Below are 21724 nucleotides of genomic sequence, written 5' to 3' on the forward strand. Positions count from 1 at the left end.
TCATAAACAAGTCCTGTTCCTTTTTTAAAAGTCAGACTTTATGTATTTGATACAAATATTTTTAGACCTTTTATGAATGTTTATTTTATATGTGAACACCTCTGGCATTGTCATTTGTGATCAGTCTATTGAAGTAATCTGCTGAATGTTAACAAAGTAATCTGCTAAGTGTTAGTGATGCCATTTATATTGAAGTCCAAACTAAAATTTTGTTGAAATTGCAATTTGCTGTGACTGCAAAGCTGTTAAGTTTTTAATCTTTTTTTAATAGATTTCAGTAGTTTTAAGGTAAGATTTTTATGGATATTGCATTTTCAGAAGTTGCCATGTATCATCTTTCTGCTGTATTTTAAATGAAGGGAAAAGGCAGAAAGCTCTTCATGCAGTAGCTTTGACTATTCTGTCACATATTCAAGGAATATTTGCATCTGCTGCAGTAAGTTATTGGGAGGAAATTTCTGCAGGAGTGGTATTTTTTCATATGTCAGTGTTTGTGCCTACCAGAGAAAGAGACAAATAATCTGCATGTTATCTGAACTGAAATTCAAGAATAAGGTTTGCTTTGAAAGCATCAGTGTTGCCTTAAGGCTTTAGAAAAGCGTGAGTAATATCAATACTTGCAGTCTCCTTTTAGAGAGAGAGCTAGCAGCTTACTAGATAGTAAGAATATGAAAAGTAAGAAAGAATTGTACTAGTGGAGGAGGAAGGGATTGGTGTGCAAGGATTGGTGTACAAGTGAACACACAAACAGGGTAGCTGATGAGGTTATTTTTATTCTCAAAGGTGAGTTCTCAAAAATGCTTCTGAAATGTGTTTACATTGATAAATAATGACAGATGGAAATAAAATTAAATCAGATAATTATGGAAAAACAGAGCATTCAAGCTTTCTTTGAATGTAGACTTCATTTATGTAGCTTGGTGGTTTCATTATATTTCTCTTGAAGCGCACGATAATTTGTCCTTCATCAGTTTAAAGAATTATTGTTCCAAGATTGCAGATGCTGATGCAGTATGCGAAAGAAAGGAGGAGGTTTTTTTCTCCTAGCTAGTGCCATTGCTGCTTGCACTTGTTTGTAGAATGGGAGTTAAAGTTTTGGTGTAGTAATTTTTTTTTTCAAAACTCCTGTGGGAGACACATAGATTGCTTACACTGCAGCCAACGATTTGTTTTCATCTGAAGACAGATGTGTATTGTAGAAGGTATTAAATCATGCTGGTATCCACAACTAAAAGCTTGTGTGATTGGTATCATTTTAAAACAAAATAAGGTTTAAAATCAGTCATTATAGAGAGACTACATAAAAATTAAGTCCTTTGCTTTGGTTGCAATATGAGGCTGAAAATCAAGTGCAGATAAATTGCATAGACCTGAAAAAAACAGTATTGTATTTTATTTGATAGGAATTAATGACAAGGAAAGCATAAAAGAGCATCAAAGGCTCCAGAAGGTAAGACAAGCTGGAAAGTGAGGGTGGCCCCAGCAGGGACAGTGCCCTTACTGACCAGGGCAAGAGCCAGAACCAGGGCTAGAGGTAGGTACACCAAATGATGCCACTTCAGCAAGGGCTGAAGACCCAGAGTTCAGCTTTTAAATGGAACTCCAGGGCCACGGGCAGGGGATGTTCATAGAGGCCCTGTATGAGGCTGGTCATGGCCATTAAGACCTACTGGTGCCCTTAGTGTCCTGATGCATGGTCTGAGAGAGTTTGTCTTCAGACTGTCAATGTTAGAGCACTTGAAAACTCAGACTGTATTCGTGCACGTAAGGTGGCACCATTGTGTGGTGGGAATAGAGTATAAGAAATGTGTAAAAAGCAGTTTTACCCCCAAAGAGTTGCAGCCAGGCCAATTATCCAAGATCAGAAACAGGCTTGACTCACAGCTGTAACCAATAAAGAAGAACAGTCCTATAAGACAGGGAGAACTGGGACCTAGAGTCAGTTGCTGTCTGGGCTTTGAAGAAGGTGCAGTGTTGAGAAGAACTACCCATGAGAAATCACCGAGAAGGTATGGGACTCTTGCAATAAGATAAGAACGCGTTTGCATTGAGAACCCAACACCATTGGTGTATCTTCTCTGTGTGTAAATCAGTAATCAAAAATTTATTGAAGTATCATGGAGGTTTTTCTCCTCAGAGCTGTGTTAGAACCATGTGGGCTGATAGATCAAGTGGTGTGACTAAGGTGTGTGCCATGGAGTGTAGCTAAGGTACATGATAACTGAGGAATGGCAACAGTTCAAAGGGGAATTGAGGACAAAAGCTTAGTGTCAGAAAGGAAATTGAAGAGAAAGGTAGCTGAGACAATGCGAAGTTCACAAAGCAAGTGTGAAATCAAATCATGCAAAATAATACTACCTAGATTATCCCATTCTCATCTAGAACAACTCCTAAGAGCATACAGTTTTGAAAAGAAACCTGTATTGTCATGTTCCATTTGCAAAGCATTTGGCTTTCTCTAACTGGCTTGTACTACAAACATTGATATATAGCTCTTAAATACAGTTTGTCATAGCTGCCCAACAGCCAAGGCTTACTTGCCAAGTAGCTTACTTGATTCTCACGAACCATTATAAACCAAGATGTAGTTTTCCAGTAACACTTCAAAGAGTTCCTTTTTGTGGTGGTTTACAGTTCAAATGTTTGAGAGCATTAAATAAGAAAAAATGTGCCTTTTAAATATATATATATATATATATATATATATGCTGTGTTTTACAGGCCTTAGATTATTAGAATAAGAATTGATTAAGATGGTAAATGCAGTCAGATTGAAGGGCTAAGTCAATAGGAGTGGATAGGGGTGAAATACAAGACCGTGCTATGCCATAAACCAGTTTGCAAACACAGAGGAATCTTTACTCTCTTTTTCTGTTTTTTGAATCTGTTTTAACATGATTCAAAGTCTCTTTTTCAAAATGCACAGAAGAAGACAGAGGTGGGATGTGGGACATTAGTTTCATTCCTCACAGTTTTGAAATGAAACCCTTTGACTTTTGTTGTTCCTTCTATAAAGAGAGCACAGTTTTTAGTTTTGTCAAGTTCTGTGAATGCCTGAATGTGTGTGTGTGGGGGAGTTTGACATTTAGAAAGCACAAACAAAGCAAATGTGTCACCTGGGTATTTTATCTTTGCACCCTACACAACTTTTCTCTCTTCTTTTTAACTTTATTAGGCTTTCTAACTGGAGAATGTAAATTTAGTTGATAGTTGTTATGGGCTGTGCAACATCTCTAGTGTTATTTGTCTTCCAACTAACTTGCCTGTAAGAAGTTTCTGGTTCTCAGCAGCCTGCTGCTTTTAGATTGTGAACTGAGGTTAATTCCTAGGATTAAGTGTTCCAGTTAGGAGAGTAGTGTGTAATGAAATGCTTTATTAGCAACCATACAGGTGGCAGTAATTCAGAGTTCCCATGACCTGATAGCAGTTGGACATCTTACAAATTACATATTACATTGCTCTAAATGTAGTATACCTGGTCTCCTTTCATGATGAGTTCTTTATTTCTATAACAAAAATGTTTAAATAATTTTGAGTAATTCTGTTCTTAACATGTTAAGCCCCTCTCTCAAAAGTGTTTCTAATCTGTCAGAGACCACAGGTATGCTCTGAGTCATGTGCATGTGAGGGTCAAGGAGCACTGACATGACATTTTTTTAGAAGTTTAGTTGCAAGTAGTGACTCAGTTTGCATCTAAGCACTTCAAGAAATGTTTTGATACCGGCCTGGGACTTGCAGAGAACTGTTTCAGGATGTGCAGCTGTTGCTTGTGAGTGCTCTGACTTGAACCTTCAGGCTAGCTCTCTGGATTTTTAGCTGAACTTTTCCTCAGCTCAAGCTGTTTGTATTATGCATATGCTTATACTCAAAATCTCAAAAGACCCCAGCTCTGCAGGAGTGGCAGAGGAGTGGCTGAGCCAGCCTGGGCATACTGTCTGCCTTCTGAAGGACTGGTCTTTGTGGTGCATCCAGTCATGTCACCTCAGTTAGCTGGCTGCTCAAATGGGCCCTGTTTGAGTCAGGGAAAGTGCAGGCATGGTACTACATCAGAGCTAACCTGACAGCTGATTAAATGAAGAAAACTGGTGGTGGGCAATTCATCTTCGCAGAACTGACTTGTGTCCTGAGGAATTCCCTGGGCTGCAGGAGTGGATATAGTGCTCTGGTCCTGTGGTAGTTCTGGAAGGACCATTTCTTTACATTGTCAGTGGTTAATCTGATACTTGTTTGAATATAGTAGGTCAAAAGTAGGATCTAAAATAATAAAAGTTTTGTTATTTTCTGTGTGATGATGTATTCACTACTTGAAAATGTAAGGAATTTAAAAGAATTACAGTGTATTCTGGGTTGGAAGGGGTCCACAAGTATCAGTAAGTCCAGCTCCTGGCCCTGCACAGGAGGGGTCACACCACGTGCCTGAGTGCCTTGTCCAAACACCTCTTGAGCTCTGTTTCACTTGGTTCTATGACCACTTCAGTGGGCAGCCTGTTCCAGTGCCCAGCCACCCTCTGTGTGAGGAACCTTTTCCTGATATCCAACCTAAACTTCCCCTGACACAGCTTCATGTTGTTCCCTCAAGTACTGTCACCACAGAGAAGAGATCAGTGCCTGCCCTCCATGTCCCCTCACAATGAAGTTGCAGACTGCAGTGTGGTCTCCCCATTCTCCCCCAGGCTTAACAGACCAAGCTGCTTCTCATGTGGCTTCCCTTCAAGACCCTTCAACACCTTCTTGGCCCTCCTGTGGGCATTCTCTAACAGCTTTATTACCTTCTTATATGAGGGTGCCCAAAAGTGCCCCCAGCGCTCGAGGTGAGGCTGCCCCAGTGCAGAGCAGAGCGGGACAATCCCCTCCCTTGCCCGGCTGGTGATGCTGTCCCTGATGCCCCCAGGACACGCTTGGCCCTCCTGGCTGCCAGGGCACTGCAGCAATGTTCAACTTGCCATGGACCAGAGCCCCAGGGCCCTTTCCATGGCACTGCTGTCCAGCCTCTCATTCCCCAGTCTGTCTGTACATCCAGGGCTGTCCCATCCCAGATGCAGAATCCAGGACTTGCCCATGTTTCATCTGGTTTGTGATTGTCAGTCCTTCTGATTGTCACGATCTCTCTGTGCAGCTTCTCTGCCTTTAACAGCTCCTCCCAATTTAGTATCATTGTTAAATTTGCTTAGTATCCCTTCCAGTCCTGCATCCAGGTTGTTAGTGAAGATGTTGAAAGTCTTAGGGCCTAAGATGTAGTTCTGTGGAACCTGCCTAGTGACAGATCCCTAGTCTGATACCACCCCACTCGCTGTAATCCTTTGTGCCCAACCCATGAGCCAGGTCTCACCCATCCCATGATGTGTTTGTCCAGCTGTGAGCTGGACATTTTGCCCAGAATGATCCTCTGAGGGACAGTACTGAAAGCTTTGAAATCCAGAAAGATCACATCAGCTGGCTTCTCTTGAGCAGCTAGGTGTGTTACCTTGTCATAAAAGGAAATTGACATGCAGGACTATTCCTTCATGAAGCTGTGCTGGCTGTGACTGATGGCTGCATTGTACTTCATGTGTTTTTCAGTAATTGTCAGAATGGTCTTCTCCAAAACTTTACCAGGCACTGAAGTGTGACTGACAGGCCTAGTACTTTAATATTTGTAAAGGCAGGTTAACTTAACGTTTATCTTCAAAGTTCCAAACTACAAGTCAAATGCTTATTTCCATGTTAATTTAGTGCATTTATATAACCGTTGCTTCTTTTTGTAAGTTTTGCCTGACAGCAAAGCATAGTCAGTTCTTGCCCTGTTTTCCAAACGTTCAACTAGAAAAAAAAATTTTGCATATGAACTTATTAGCAAGTAAAAGCAGTGTCTTTATATTTCAATTTATATCATTTCAGCAACTTACTAGAAATTTCAGTAGTTTAGATAAATTAATAACAGATTCATCCATTCAGAAACATAATTTATTCTGTTTAGCATCATTTTGCAGGCAAAGGAAAAAATATGATCAGCCGACTTCATCAGAGTATGAAAATATTATTTATTAATGAGGAACTTTGTTTTCCTCTGAACACGAAAGTTACTCCTGCAGTTCATACTACAAAATAGAACTACATGTCACCATAGGCAGTGTTTGGCACTATATTCTGTATTTTACTTCTGTTGGAAAGTAGTAAGACTAATAAGTGAAACTGAGTAAAAATAAAATGCCATTGACTCTGTTAAGTCATTATCACTTCAACTACAGTAGTGACCTTAATACCAAAGAAACATTATCCCACTGTGTTTAAATTCATCTCTCACAAGTTTAACTTTGCAAGCTGTCTTTATAAAAATGCATTATGTTTGGGCTAAATAAAAATATATTATATTGAATACTGTGATCTGTATTGTATTTGACATTGTATCATTATTTCCGGTATTTTGTGTGCCAGAACTTCATACTGATTTGTATTTAGTCTGTTTAATCACATTGTATGACTAGGTTAGGTGCTGTGGAAGTTGTTAGCTGGTGGTGTTTCTTTTTGTTTAGAATTTAATGTTTTTATGGTGGCTGTACATTCTGAAGCTTATATTATTAGAAATGCAATAATATTTAAAAGCTTGATTTTCCAGAAACTAAGGTTATTCAGTCTATTGCATTGTTCATCATGGATTCTGCATATATGTATATTCACATTCACTGGTGCCCTGGTCTTTCAGTGTTAAAATACTTAAAACATCCTTTAGACTTACTTCTTGATGACTGTCTTCATTTTTTGTGTGGTACATGGGGCTTTCTTCAAGACTTTGTTTTACCTATACGTTATGATCAGATTACCTCTTTGGTGATACCTGGATTTTTTTAACCACATCTCCAACAGATGACCAAAAGGGGGTGCTAATAGATCAAACAGTCAGATGTGTTGCATAAAGAGGTTAAGGAAAAGTTTGCTTGCAATGGTTTTAAGTCCCATATACTGAATTGTGTCAGGTAGATACAAGTTTTCACATCTGGATGTTGTGTAACTTTCCAGTTACAGCACTACTCTCCGTGGAAGGCAAATTAATGCCGTGTAAATATGGCAGCTTCTTACTATGTAGGGGTTAAGCATGGGTTACTTAGCAGATATTTACAGTGGTCAAATTTGTTGAGATTTAGCAGTTGAATGCATATACCCAGAGCGACCAAGTAATACATTCAAGTCAGATGCCTTAATTCAGATACCACAAAAGACATCCACTGGCTATTTTTCTACTGTTTGGTTCTTCTGTTTAATGGAAGTTAATGGCTTCAGCAGAGCTGGGGCCTATAACTTAAGACGGGAAGTGAAGACCTAAGAATCTTCCCTGCATCAAGGAACTGCTATGTCCTTATCCCACAGTGGTAAAAGATGGTTGAGAGACCTGATACTGTTATGAATATTGTAGTTTTCCAGTAGACTGAAGAACTTCAGTGGCTTCTCACTGGACTCCTTCATTTGTGTGGTAGGGATGTGGAAACCATTTGTGACTTTGGTGTAACTACAGATGATGGTAGAAGGGGAATACACACTTATCATGGAAGATGTGGTTAGATGATCACAGCATTTGTTTCTTCAGGACACATGGTACCTTCAGAAAGTTTTGAATTCTACAAAGACATATTTTTTGTGGTAGTCCTCATTAATTCATTCTGTGTTACTGAGCTGATACAGGAGTTACAAGTAATTAATAAGAAGACAATGTAGTTTAGTCTTTGCCAAATATCTATTCCTGTCTTCTCTATACAGTGTAAAAGACATTTTACATATCTAGATTTATTGTGAGACTCTAAAATAACAAATGGTATCCATAATTATTTCTAGATGCAATGTCCAATTCTGCAATGCCTTTCTAAAGAACTGTGCACAGTGGAAGAAAAAGTTACTTTGTCCTTTTTAAAATTCCTAACACTGAGGTATTAAGGTTTATAGTTTTGCAGTTTGCAGCATATATATATATATATAGGCTGAAGTAATCAGTATGGTGGTAAAGACAAAATTTTGGTAAATAATGTTACAGTTTAAATGAACTGTAGAAATAAGTATAATGAAATTATCATAAACTACAGATAATTTACAGTAATGTAAAATAATGGTATAAGATCATATAGATCAGGATTGAGGAATTGAGATTCCCAGCACAATGGCATGGGGCAGAGAGAAAATCCTTTTGCGAATATAAATGAAATTACATTTAAATGGTGGACTCAGAAGATAAAGTAGCTGCTATACTGTGGGAAAGTATATGGACAATCATAAAGGAGAGAGGTGACATTTTAAGTAAACCTTAATTTTTGTTTTACATAATTTTGAAGAGTTTTTGTTTTAAAAGGCAGGCTTTTACAATAAACAGAGATTTTTACATTTGAATGGCTGTTTGTTCATCACTAACAAGCTCGCTCTAGGGAAAGTGTTTCGGCTTATTCACAACAGAGCTCTGGACAGCCTGGAGCCTTATCACACTTTGCTTATTAGATAGTAACCATGAAGCAAGTTCATTTGGGATGTGTTCTGAATAGGTCATTAATGAGCCTATATGATAGCTAGGTTTCTTGTTGCTAGCTACATGTAAAGCTTTCTGTATAGTTTCTAAAATTCTGAATTATTTTAGCAGTCTATTTGTAATTCTTCTAAGTAGAACTTCCTGTTCATTAGGTCTCATCCCAAGATATTTCAACGGGGAAAAAAAAAGCATAAGCAGTCAGAAAGAAGTAAAATGGGGTAATGTATACTCATATTGTGCACAGAGAGAAAGGAAGAAAGCAGATTACCTTTCCAGAGATCAATAATAGGAAAAATCAGTAGGTTCTTGTGAGAATGGAATTGTAGTTCTAATTGAGGTGTTAAGGCTGAAAGGACTCGATGATCTTGAAGGTCTCTTCCAACCCAGCGATTGTGTGATTCTGTTTGCAAAATGTGTATTCTACACTTCTGCAAGATTATCCATCAGAAAAGCTACCTAAAAGTTAGGGTGGATGTGGGCAAATATTAATAGATAATCTTGTGAGAATTACTGTATCATTGAGGATGAAATAAAAGGCTTAACTCAAGTGATTTAGATTGCAAATTCATTTAACATGAAGGTATAATAGATATAATAAAGTTTATACAATTTTCAAGGCAAAGCTTGAGTAATGAAATGATACTTGCCATTGTGGGAGTTTGAGAAGAGAGCCTTGTGTGAAAGAGGTGCATTTCCTGGTTCTGTCCTCAGATTAGTGCCTGACATTAGCTACACACTTGTAATGGAGCCTGCTGAAAATTAAACAGGCTGGGAATCAAGCTACCATTCCTATTAACTTCCAAATAGCAGTATTTCAGTTCACATGACATTTCAGAGTCGCTGATTTTTCCAAACTTGAGATTACTTTCCTATGAGAGATGCAACAAATAGAAATATTGTCAGCCTGTCAACTTTAAAGCACAACTGGTGTTTTATGTATTTTCACCTGGAGGTCTCTCCTACACTGACTGGAGATTCACTTTCATAGTCCAAAAGCTAGTTTTTACCCACTCTTCAATTAGGAAGTTCTTAGAGAAAGTATGTTCTGTCCAACTTATTGCAGTCTAGGGATGGACAGAAAGCAGCTCATTTAAGAAGTGTACAAGGCTGTAAATTCCAGTAACAGTTGTGTGTTTTCCAGAATTGTGTAGTCAATGGAAATGTCTTTGAGAAATCATGAATCAGAGAAGTTGACTTAGGTTAGTAAGCTGTCCATCTGCTTTTGAAGAATAGCTAAAATATCATGCACAGCTATAAGGTATGATGACTTGGAAGTTATCCCAGTTGTCAGAGTCATCTCATGCAAAAAGGCAGCTCCCTCTGTGTAAAATGTGGAGGCATTTCAGAAGGAGATTCTGCCCGCCTTTAATCTGGTGGGGTTTTTACACTGCTCTTTGTCATGGCATTAGTAAAAACAATGTCTAATGATGTAATGCTGCGTGGAAATAATTTTCAAGGGCATGGCATTTGTACTTTTCAAAGCTGATTATTGCTTCTCCAGTTTAAAACAAAACAAGCCATTCTCAACTATGTTCAAACTAAATTGTGCTAAATTTTGTTCATAATTGAATTTATATTGCAAGAAAAAGTATCATCCTGATCAGCCTTTTTACAACCTTTACATACCTGAATCTTTACATATTGATCAGACCTTTCCACAGAACAAGCTTCAGAGAACTTCTTGATTCATAGTCTAGATGAGTTTTCTTTAGAGAACGAAAGAATTAAATTGCATAATCCAATGTCTTTGGACAGACATTAAGTAATGTAGTGAACACTGTATCACATGAAGTTCTGGGAATACCTGCAGAATATTACTTTGATAATAAAGCTACTGTAGTGGAGGAGAAACTAATTTTCCTGTTACAATGTTTTTTTCCGTATTTGAGGTTGAACATTTTCTGGGTTTTGCTACTTAAGTCTGGAACGCAAGTGTAATGCTGCTGTTCAGGATGCTCTTAGGATTACATCTCTCTTGGTATGTAATTGAATAAGGACCAAGTAACAAGCCAGAAGCTCTCTGGTACAGAGATTTTGAGCTAATTAAATAGTTACCTTGAATTTTTATGAAATTATTTGGCTTCCTTGCCCTTGAAAAGTCTATGTTTTGAAACAAAGTAACTTTCCTGACAGATTTTGTCACTTTAAATAGGAATAGATCTGTCTGTCCATGCCGCAGAGTTAGATGAGTTTATAAACTTTGTGCTTTGGAAATGTTTTGAAGTTGTTAAAGGCAGAGGGAAGATAATTTAGTATAATGTAGTCTGTGTTGAAGGTATAGATTTATATTAGATATTTCTTAACTGAACTTTGTTGCAGTTGCTTAGTTTCAGAAGGTTCTTGTAGAGAAAACTGAATTCCTGCATTTTTGTTCCTCATTTCTTTAAAATGGCCTTAATCAAATATGGAGCACACTGTTGTTTACCTGGATTTCTCCTAGGGTTTTGGTATGCTTTGTCAAAGCCTCCTCCCAGAACAGCTGGTGTGTTACAGTCTAGTGAAGCGGTCCATGCAGTGGGCAGGGAACTGGCTGACAGGCAGCACTCAGAGGGTGGTGGTGCCTTGCTCCTTTTCTCATTGGCAGCCTGTTACAAGTGGGGTCCCCAGGCATCAGCTTTGGGCCCAGCACTGTTTGATTTCTTTATGAGTGATCCATGGTGGGATCCTGACAAACCCTGATAAAAGTTTGCTGATGATACCAAACTGAGTGGGGAAGTGGACACTTCTGAAAGAAAATTCACCGTGCAGGGAAGATCTAAACAGACTGGAAGAGTGGCCAACAAGATCCTTACGAAGTTCAGCAAGAGCAAGTTGCTGGTGTTCAACCTGGGAAATCATAATCCAGAGCTGCAGTATAGTCTGGGATTTACCTGACTGGGGACTAACTCTGGGGAAAGGGACCTGGAGGTCCTGGAGAAAAACAGTCTCAGTCTGTGTGGACAGTTGCTTCTGAGCAAAGAGAGGCAATAGATTGCTGGGTTGCATCAACAAAAGCATAACCAGCAGAGATGAAGAAGTTATGATCCTACTTTTTTCAGCACTTCTCGGGCTGTACCTGCAATAATACACGGACAGGCTGGCAGGGGTATAAAGAAAGGCCACAATGATCATCAAAAGACAGGGAAGCCTGCCACATGAGGAAAGGCTGAAAGAACTGGATTGGTTTAGTCTTGAACAGAGAAGACTTATCACCATGTTCCAGTATTTTAAAAGGTGGTTACACAGAAAGTGGACACTCCTTTTTACAGTGAGTCACATGCAAAAGAAGCTAACGGTCCAAGTTACTCCTGTTGAGATTTTGGTTAGACACAAGGAAAATTTTTCACAGTGTAGTTAAGTCAGTGAGCTATTGGAACGGTCTCCCCAGCGAAGTGGTGGGTCCCTCAGTGTTGGCCAATTCAAAGATTCACCTGGACTGGGTGTTGGGCCATCTTGTCTAGGCCATGCTATTGCCAAGAAAGGTTGAAACAGATGGGCTTTGAGGTTCTCTTCCAAGCTGGTATTCTATCATGAGGTCAGAGAATTAGGTTTCTTGACTTGTTTCACCTGCTGTTGCATTATTTCACCAAAAGATGATTTATACTCAAAGGGCCTAATCCTGTCATTAGTGACATAATGTAAGCTAAGTGCAAATCTAGTTAATTCAGTGATGTGGAATTGTGTTCTCTGTTTCCATATGTACCTTACCAGTTTAGCAATCATACAAGAAGATAAATTGTATTTCTTGGAAATGAATAAGCTGACCCAAAATTATTTAGAAATTCAGCAAAATAGTTGGTTTGCCCACTCACAACCTAAAAACTGTGTTTGCAGTATCAGCTTAGAGTTTGTTTAGTCATTTTTTTGGATTGGTTTGGGTTTTTTTGAATTTGTTAATGTCCGGTTATTGAAGTGTAGAATTGGAGCTTTACCATTACAAATAGATTTAGGATTTTTTTCCTCTGATGCCATCAGTTTAAGGATCAGAGTTCCAGAATGCTTGCAGCAGCCTTGTATTTTTCTGTCTGTTCGTGACAAACCAGCTACTGTACATTCATATAGAGCAGTACAGTCCTTGCCACTGGCAGTCTCTCTGTGACAGAGAGCCTGTAGGCTGACATAAAGTGCAGCCTGTTGTGAACTGCTAAGTGGGAGTCTGCCAAAAGCTCAGCAGACAGAACTAATTGGGGAGAAAAAGGATTTTTGTGCCCTCATCTCTCCCTCTTCAATTTTTTTTACAAGACGGATATTGTTAAAGTAACTTGTTTATGTAAGATTTGTCTGCCTCTATTTTCTCATTGCATGAATCATTTTTTAACTTCAAGTCTTGCACTGCAGGTCACTGAGCACTTCCACATGGCGGCTGGCGCAGAACCAAACTCGAGACACGCAACTCATCACAGTTGATGAAAAATTGGTAAGGGTTTTCTACTGAATACTATGATACAGCCTTCAGGGTTATTTCTGCACAATAGGCATTCAGTATGGTATTCTGCGTTCTTCTAGGAAAGCCATATAAATGTGAACTACAAAGGAACAGTCCTTCATACACTTTTAAAAGTGGAACATCAGTAAAACATAATTATGTGAACAAATACAGCATTCAAAGTGTTAAGCAATGTAAAATGAGTACCTTGATTATTATCGTTATATTTTAGTCAAAGACCAGTGTGAGCTGTAATTAATAACAAATTTTTTCTTTTTGAAGTTTATATATATTTTCTGTGTAGTGAAATTATACGGAATTTGCCACCTTCCTGAAATTTTCTTCATTGGTACCCAAGATACCCTGTAAAAATATATCATGGAGGATTATTGTTACTATGCAGATACACTCTAGCTTTTGAATATGCATGAAGGTTAGATTACAACTGGAAACAAATGCATAACGTTCTTCTGCTAATCAGTAGCAGATCAGAAATTTGGCAATCTTTTCTTGTAACTTCTTCCATAATGTGTGGTCTGTTACTCTAGATGCAACCTGACACTTATGTTTACATTATTCAATAGTATAATTTTTGTAAGGCTTCTGGGGGGAATGCATCACAGCAGAAGCATGCCTTTCATTGGTTTTCTTATCGTTTTTTAATCTCCAGGAAAACAATGTTCCTATCCTTTGTAGCAGACAGTTCACATTATATGTATCTTTTTTGTATCCCTGAAGCTATATGAACTACCTAAGAAATCTTTGGAATTTATATTTATAAATTGTACATTTGTAATGATTGTACAAGTTGAAACAGCTGAAGTTTAATAAACTGTTGGAAAAAACCCTCATGTTTTCTATATAGATGTAGCAACAGTAATTACATATGAGTAAAAAAATAATCAGTTACTTCATAAACTTCTTTCTGAATTTAAGAAGTAACAGTATAATCTTGGACTTAAAAATTAAGGAAAAAATAATACATTATTCTCAGAAATATCATTATCTTGATAGTCTAGTTGCATAACTTGGGATCAGGAAATTTGTAGAGATCGTGAGTCACTCTTTGAGTAAGATTAAAGAACAGTACATTTAGTAGACATTTAGGAAAATGTATGTCTACTGACTTGTTCAATGTTAAAATACATATATAGACATATATATATATATTTAAATACAGCTTTTTTTATTGCCTGAAAAGTGTCACATTTCCCTGTTGTGGCCTTGGGTGGTGGATACATACGTCTGAAAAGACTACAGTGCAAAGACAGACCCACAAAAAGAAATACTCTTCCATCTTCCATGTTGAATTCAAATGTACATTATCCAAAGTTAGTTAGACATTACCCTGTCTAGCTATGAGAGTTTATGCTTCCAGTTGAGTTAAAGTGAAACTAGTTTGAAATACAGCTATTCAGTTCCCTTAGTGTTATTGTAAATACATTATACATGGAGTGCATATTTCTGATGTCATTATATGTTGTCATCAAGTTGAAAACTGTCATATCATATTTGCTGAGGTTTTTTGAAATCTCATATTAGCAGCTATTTATAAGGTTTTTTTGCGTTGATACATATAATGTATCTAAATGATTATTTTATCTTTATTTCTTTAAGTGTTAGGTTACATGTCAGACTGAATAGTGTTTTCTTACAATGTTGTGCACGTAGGTCCACATTCTAAATGCAAAAATATGTTTTTTCTTTTTTAGATTATTATAGGACCTGAAACAAAATGACAGAAAATTAGAAACCTTATTTGTAAATTTCAGCAAATTTTGGGAATAGTTTCCATAATGTTGTAAAGTCATGTTCTTTTAGTAGTCAAAAATTATATCCCATTAGCAAGGAAAATTGTCGCAGGATTTGATGTGGTTTTCAACTCTTTCAGTATTAGAATAAGTTTTCTAGCCACCTCTTAAATCTCATTTTAAAGTAGAGTACTATCTTACCTTATTTTATGTTGCTGCAATGTATTTCCTAATTTTAAGTACGATTAATTGCAACCAGTTGAAACTAATTTAGCATATTACTGGTGTTTTCTGTTAATTAATGTTGCAAAGCATAAAACTATTATTTCCAGGCAAGTTGTGTTTAAACTGTACTCTGGAAATTGATGCATTACATTTAATTGAAAAATACTCATTTTCCATTACAGATTGTTAGAAATCATTAAATCATACTTGGATGAATTTGTCATCTTAGTCATATTTTTAATTTTTTTTTTAAAGCTGGACATCACCTTATCACTTTTTACTTGCATTTGAGAAGGAGCAAGAACAGGTGGAAGAGGGGACAGTTATCCTTGTGAGCCACTCTCATCTTGTAACTTATTTTGAAACTGAACTTTTCTGTGACTTAATATTTACAAGGCTGGGAGAGTAATGCTAAGGTTGTTGAAAACTTTTAACTGCATATTGTAGTGGAATTAATCTGTATTTCCAGTGCTCTTGTAGACCTTGTATTCGTATAAGTACATGCATATAGTAGAACTTCTTAAACAGAATTACTTGCTTCTAGCAGTGCTAAAAAAATATTCCTTGTATTAAGAAAGACAAATTGAATAGAAGATTGAGTAATTAGGCAGTAGTTGGTCAGTTCCTTACTGCAGCCAGACTCTACTCTGTTGAATACAAAAGAAAAATGAGTACTAAGGAAATAGTAGAAAAATCAATAGTTTGAACCACATTCGTCACACTTGAAAAGAGGTGTGTCTCTTTAATGTAAAAGGAGTTAAATGCTGAGCTTATGTAGAACTTATCCAAGAAATTACATCTTTGTCTCAGTTATTAGCTGTTTTCAGTGAATATTGAATAAAATAACTTTTAATGAACAGTAAAACCTGAAGAAAATAACATACAAAATGAATAAATCTCAAAAGAAATACAGTTCTTGCATCACATTTTGATTCTCTGGCCACCAATTAGGTCATTTTCCAAGAGCGAAAAGTAGTCTCTCAAGACCCTGCTTGCATTAGGAAATTTGGGCTATAGAGGGCAAAGGCTGTCAGCAGCAAATCTCATTCAGGTAATGTTCCAAATTATTTAACTGTTTTTGTGTATGGTATAACATACATCATTGTATCATAATTATAAAAAATTTGAAATGGTTTTACCTGAAAATGAGCATTTTAGCTGTTCTCATTCCTGTGATTTGTTTCAGTTGTTGTGAGTAGGGTGCACCAATACTGTGCGTAGCTAAATGTCATCCAGTTCAGCATGTGTGCTTTAAGCAGGCTTCCCAGTCAGTGCTGATAAGGCTGCATTGTGGATATTTAGCCTGGAGTTAGGCACTTTGGTGGAGGTTGCTATTTGCAGCTGAAAGGTTCCCACAAATACTTGTCAATAAAAAGAATTTTTTATTGGTTAAATTATGATATTTCAAGATTATTTCAAAATTAGAACTACTGTCAGAAATTATCCATTGCATTGCTAAAGCAGAATACTCAACTAATAATACATATTCTGTAGCTCAATGCAGAAATTATTGCAAGAGCAGTTAGGGCTTGGTCACTGGGGAGGTGTAGTTACCTCACAGATGTTTTTATTCTGGATCAGGCCAAGATGAAATGAGTTGCTGCATAGGGTTAAGAATTCCAGGCAGAGCTACACAGTGCAGTTTAAATGGTACTAAAATCATTTTTTCAGCATGGTGAGAACATCTAGGGGCAGACTATTACAAGCATGAAAGGCTAAACAGAATGGTGCTATTAACATTTCATCGTGTGTCCTGAAGTTATTTTGTCTATACTGCTGGTTAAGCCTTTCTAGGTAATGGTTCAGAACTCTTAGAATTGAACCTCAGTAAAAGACCATTTCCCATCAGACTGTAGACAAACTGTGTAACTCACTGATAACTTGTATAAACCAAACTGGACACAGCAAATCTGACCCTTTATTTGAGGATGAGCAGTTCATACTTGTGAAAGTGCACTCAAAATGAGCATATACTTCTCAGCAGCCTAGGCCAGTGGTGTAAGTCAGTGTGCATGAAGGAAAGGCCATGATGTCGCATACATGAATTTTAGTAAATCCTTTCCCACATCTTCCTCCTGGAAAAAAAAAAAATCTGCTCATGGCCCAGATGGGTGTACTTTTCACTCAGGGGAAGTCTGGATGGTCAAGAGTTAAATACTGAAAGGCCAAGTCCAGAGAGTGGTGGTGGATGAAGTTAAATCCAGTTGCTACTGATCATAAATGGTATTCCCTAGGGCTCAGTATCAGAGCCAGTCCTGTTTGATATCTGTGTTGATGGATACGTCATGGGGATCGAGTGTACCATCAGTCAGTTTGTAGGTGCCACCAACTTGAACAGGAGTGTTCATCTGCTGGAAGGCAGGAGGGCTCTGTAGAGGCATCTGGACAGGCTGATTGGTGGGCTGAGGCCAATGGTGTGAAGTTCAACAAGACCCAAGTCCTGCTCTTGGGTCACAACCATGCCAAGGAGTGCCACAAACTGGGGAAAAGTGACTAAAAAGGACCTGGGTAGTGCTGGTGACAGCCACTGAACATGAGCCAGGGTGTGCTCAGGTGGCCAAGAAGGCCAATGGCATCCTGGCCTGACCAGCAGGAGCAGGGATTGTCCCCCTGTGCTGGGCACTGGTGAGGCCACACCTCGAGTGCTGTGTCCAGCTCTGGGCCCCTCCAGAAGGACTCCAAGAAAGGCATTGAGGAGCTGGAGAGAGTGCAGAGAAGGGCAATGGAGCTGGGGAAATGATGATATTTACTGAGGGAGCTGAGGGTGTTTAGCTTGGAGAAAAGGAAGCTCAGAGCACACATCACTGTTTCCTACAATTACTTGGAAGGAGGACATACATTGGATTGGTCCCTTCTCTTAAGCAGCAGTTGATAGGAGAAGAGGAAATGGGCTGGATATTAGGAAAAATTTCTTCACAGGAAGGGGTGTAAAGCATTGGAACAGGCTGCCTCATGATGTGGTTGAGTCACCATTCCTGGAGATGTATAAAAGATGTGTAGATGTGGCACTTCAGAACATAGTTTAGTGACGGGCTTGGCTGTGCTGAGTTAACAATTGGACTCAATTATCTTACAGGCCTTTGCAGTGATTTCTGTGACTGTAATAAGTATTGTGATATCTGTGTAAAGAATCTTAGCAGCTTCTTTTTGGCTGTTGTAGAGGTATCATTTAGTGTCAGTTTTAAATCTTTACTGCTAGATAATCCAGGAGTAACAGTGTATTAATAGCATTCTCAGAATACACACCTTTTCTGCAAAAAAATTGTGAAAACGCTCCAGTCCATTTTTTCTAGAAGACTGTGTTATTAGCAAACATCACACGGTGTTTTCAGGATTGAGTCATAGTTTGTTCACCATCCAAATCCCAATTTTGGCTAGCATTAAAAATTAGTGAAATTGTATAATCTTTGTTTGATTAAAGAACCCTAGACTTTACTATAATAAACAGTGATAATACTGCAGCTCAAAGTAAAATATACAAACAAGTGAAAAATAGTCTGGAATGATGAAACTTCTTCAAAACTTAGTCTGATAGTCTACCATGCTATGAAACAAAGGACATAGCAAATCACACTTTACCATGCATTTTAAAGTGTAATCATTGCTTTCCCAAGAACTGAGAGTATATAATACACTACTCTGAAAACCAAAGCAGTAATGTGTCATAAAATTATGTGTGAGACAGTGTGACATTGCATTGAAGACTGTGTGTAGGAGCTGTTTTTGCAACTCAGTGAAGAGAAACACTTGGCAAAGTATGTATTTATTAAGGACAGGCTTACTAGATTTTCTTTTATTGAAACTACTATTTCAGCCAAGAATTCTCCAAGCATTACCACAGTGTTAAACAATAAGGATATAGTGGATATTCTGCGTTTAGGTTTTCAAAATGCTGTTAACCCATTGTGGGTTAATTCCTTAATGGTGAATTGAAGCTGTTCCTGAATTACCTTAATGGAATAAAAGAATTTGCAATAATCTTTCATTTAATCCACTCTAATTTTTATTCAAGTGACTACCATAAAGGATTCGATTCAGGACAGTGTTGGTCTGTAGATGAGGAATCTGACTTACACGTTTTTCTGTACTTTGTATGAATAGCTCTGATAAGAACTTGTCATATTCAAATTTCTTTGGGGGTTTAGACTTATTTGTTCCCTCCCCCTACCCTCAAATTTTCCTCTCATGACTTGTTTTCCTTCTATTTATTTCTTTTCTCTAAATTAGATCAGCAGCTTGCATTTTGCTTCAGAATAGAAGAAAATGAATAAAAAATAATAAAGCTGTTATGTAAAATTTGGCTAATGAAGATTTTTTTTCCATCCTTTACTTTGCAAAAATGTTTTGAGAAACAGTTTCTAGTTTTACACAGAGGGGCTTTGCATATGAAGCCTGTGATTTGGAGAAGTACTTTCTCTGATCATGGTTGTGTCAAGTAAGCAGCTGATCAGCTTATTTGAACTGTGTTGTACTTGAGATTCAAGATTTTTAAAAGTGTTTTGTTTGCCTTTGGTCATCTGCAATTCTGTGTTTAAATGCTCTGTGTTTGAAAGATGCTAGAGGCTGATTAAAATATAAAACTATATTCTAGAACTATTTCAAACTTCAATTATTTCAATAAAAGTGAAATATTCAAAAGACCATTGGGAAGTAAAAATACACATCTACATTAATGAAACTGTCTAATTTAAGAGTGGTCTTGCATAGGGTTAAATGTTTAAAGGCCCTTCCTCTGCAATCACTGATAGTTTATGTGTGAAACTGCATTTTTGCTGCAAAACGTAATAGATTAAAAAGTTATTTTTCTATTTCTCTGTTATACCTTGCCTACTCTCCCCATACCCAGTGAACACTAAGAAATACTACTTTGGGGAGAAAAAACCTTCTTTATCTTAAAAAAGCAGATTAAGTGAAACGTAGTATTTGAAAGGTTACTGACTCTGGAGATGCTGATAACCTTTCTTAGTTCATGTACACCATTCTGGTCTGCCAGAGTATATATTTGTTTCTAAACATTATTTTTTGTTTGTTTCTAATTGAAATAATTAAACATATTCTTCTTTATAGTTATGGTTGATAGTTACATTTGGGCTTAATTACAGTACAAGGTCAGGTGTAGTTACCAGTTTGTCTAGTTACGTACATACCTTCAATACTGCTTATTTATTATATTTTGCTGTTTGGCAATTAAATCCCTTCTTAGTTGGAATATCCTAGCTCAATTTAGTCTGTATTATTTGCTACAACTTGTTTTTGTAAGCAGCTGTAGTTCGATGAGGCTTGCAGTGGTTTAGAAAACCCATCTGCATGATAAAGTGCTTTCTGTAAGAATGTCTGTAGGCAACAAGTTACTCCCTGTGATAAAGAAGCTTTCTATAACTCTGACAGTCCAAGTAGAAATTGCCATCATCTTTATCTAAGAGCAGTAAATATTGCTTTTTTACTAAAATTCAGTTGAAGGTACTTCTGGTGTTCAGTTTAAGAAGCCACATTTTGCAGGTAGCTCAGAACCCTGTATAAAGTGACAGGATCGTTGTATCCATGAGGGCAATTTCCCTCTCATCCCTATGTAGGTTTGTTTTGGGTTTAGGCTGGGGTAAAGGATTTGTATTTCTTTGGTTTGAGAGTCTTTTCTTTTGGTACATAGCAGTGCTCTCTCTGCTGGCTGTTGGAAGGAGGAGTGTTTGTGATAAAAGTTACACAACCCTTCTGAGTGTCTGTTTTGTCTGGGCTTCCTTCATACAGCATTATTGTGCAAAAATTTCAAGGCTTCAATGTAAAACACTTGGTCAAAGTATGGTTTTTTGAAAAGTGTGCAGGTTTGGTTTTTTTTAACATTTCATTACATATTATTTTATTTCCTGTGAAAGAATAATGCTTTTGAAGAGTTTGCTGTGATGACTGCCCAGAGCAAATTATAGAAGCATCATTGTGTTGTGTTTAGTTTGGATTCCAAAGGGTTATTCAGCATCTAAACACCTACTTGGCATTGGAAGTCTAAATACGCAAACCATGTTTCTAATCTGCTAGAAAGAATAGAAGTAAGTCATTGATACAATGAAGTAATCAACAGGAGTAAGAAGTAACTTCATTTTTGGAGCTGTTTTGTTAAATAGTTTTTGTTTTTGAAGGAGGGTATGTCAATGTTCTCATAAAACAGCTCCATTATCTGAACCTTTTCTAAAACACCTAAGTTAGTATCCCATGTTATGGAACATTACTGTAGATGATATGAATTCTTCTTGTGTTGCCAGGAATAGGGAATAAATTCCCTGTACATTGCTAGTTTTTCTGTGCATTTAAGTGGGTCTTTCTGCATTTCTGTAGTACTAAGTTGTAGAATTACAAATCCTAGCCTAAGAAAGGCTAGAAAACCACAAATCCTAAGAAAGTTCCTTGTACAGACATGAAAGCTGGTTCTAGTCATGAAGTTCTAGCTGAATCATTTTATCAAGTCAGAAGGGAAAAGCTTTCCTTGTGTGGAAAGCCTGGTAATTTCATGGGAATCCTTGAACATCTTGGCCATGCTGCAAGAGTGCCTGGGGCTTCTTCAGTGCTTTCTGATTCTACTCATATCATCAGTGATGGAATCAAATGTTTTTCAAATTCTTGATGGCATATTTGTGAGGTATCTTTGAAGTACTTTCATATGTCTTTTCTCAAACTGGCAAAGTTAATCTGTATTAAGTGGAGACATGAGCCATGGAGAAAGCATCTGATGTTCAGAACCAGAGTTTTAGTATGCCGTTTAGTTCTTGTGCTGTGAAACACACACTGTAGGGAAATTGCTTAGTCTCTTATATATACTTTTTGGAATACTCACGTCTACTCTAAGTTTAAAGCAAAAGAAAGTCTTTG

At 37.4% G+C, this 21724-nt stretch overlaps 1 protein-coding gene across 1 annotated transcript in view; it reads left to right on the forward strand.

Moving 5' to 3' along the window:
* Nucleotides 1-21724, forward strand: part of NDUFS4 (NADH:ubiquinone oxidoreductase subunit S4) — a 47906-nt gene that overhangs the window by 8201 nt on the left and 17981 nt on the right. The window contains exon 2 of the mRNA XM_038123535.1: nt 12803-12881. Within this exon, the coding sequence (XP_037979463.1) occupies nt 12803-12881 (79 nt within the window). The remainder of the gene's footprint in view (nt 1-12802; nt 12882-21724) is intronic.

The sequence above is a fragment of the Motacilla alba genome, chromosome Z, assembly GCF_015832195.1.
Source record: "Motacilla alba alba isolate MOTALB_02 chromosome Z, Motacilla_alba_V1.0_pri, whole genome shotgun sequence".
NCBI lineage: Eukaryota > Metazoa > Chordata > Aves > Passeriformes > Motacillidae > Motacilla > Motacilla alba.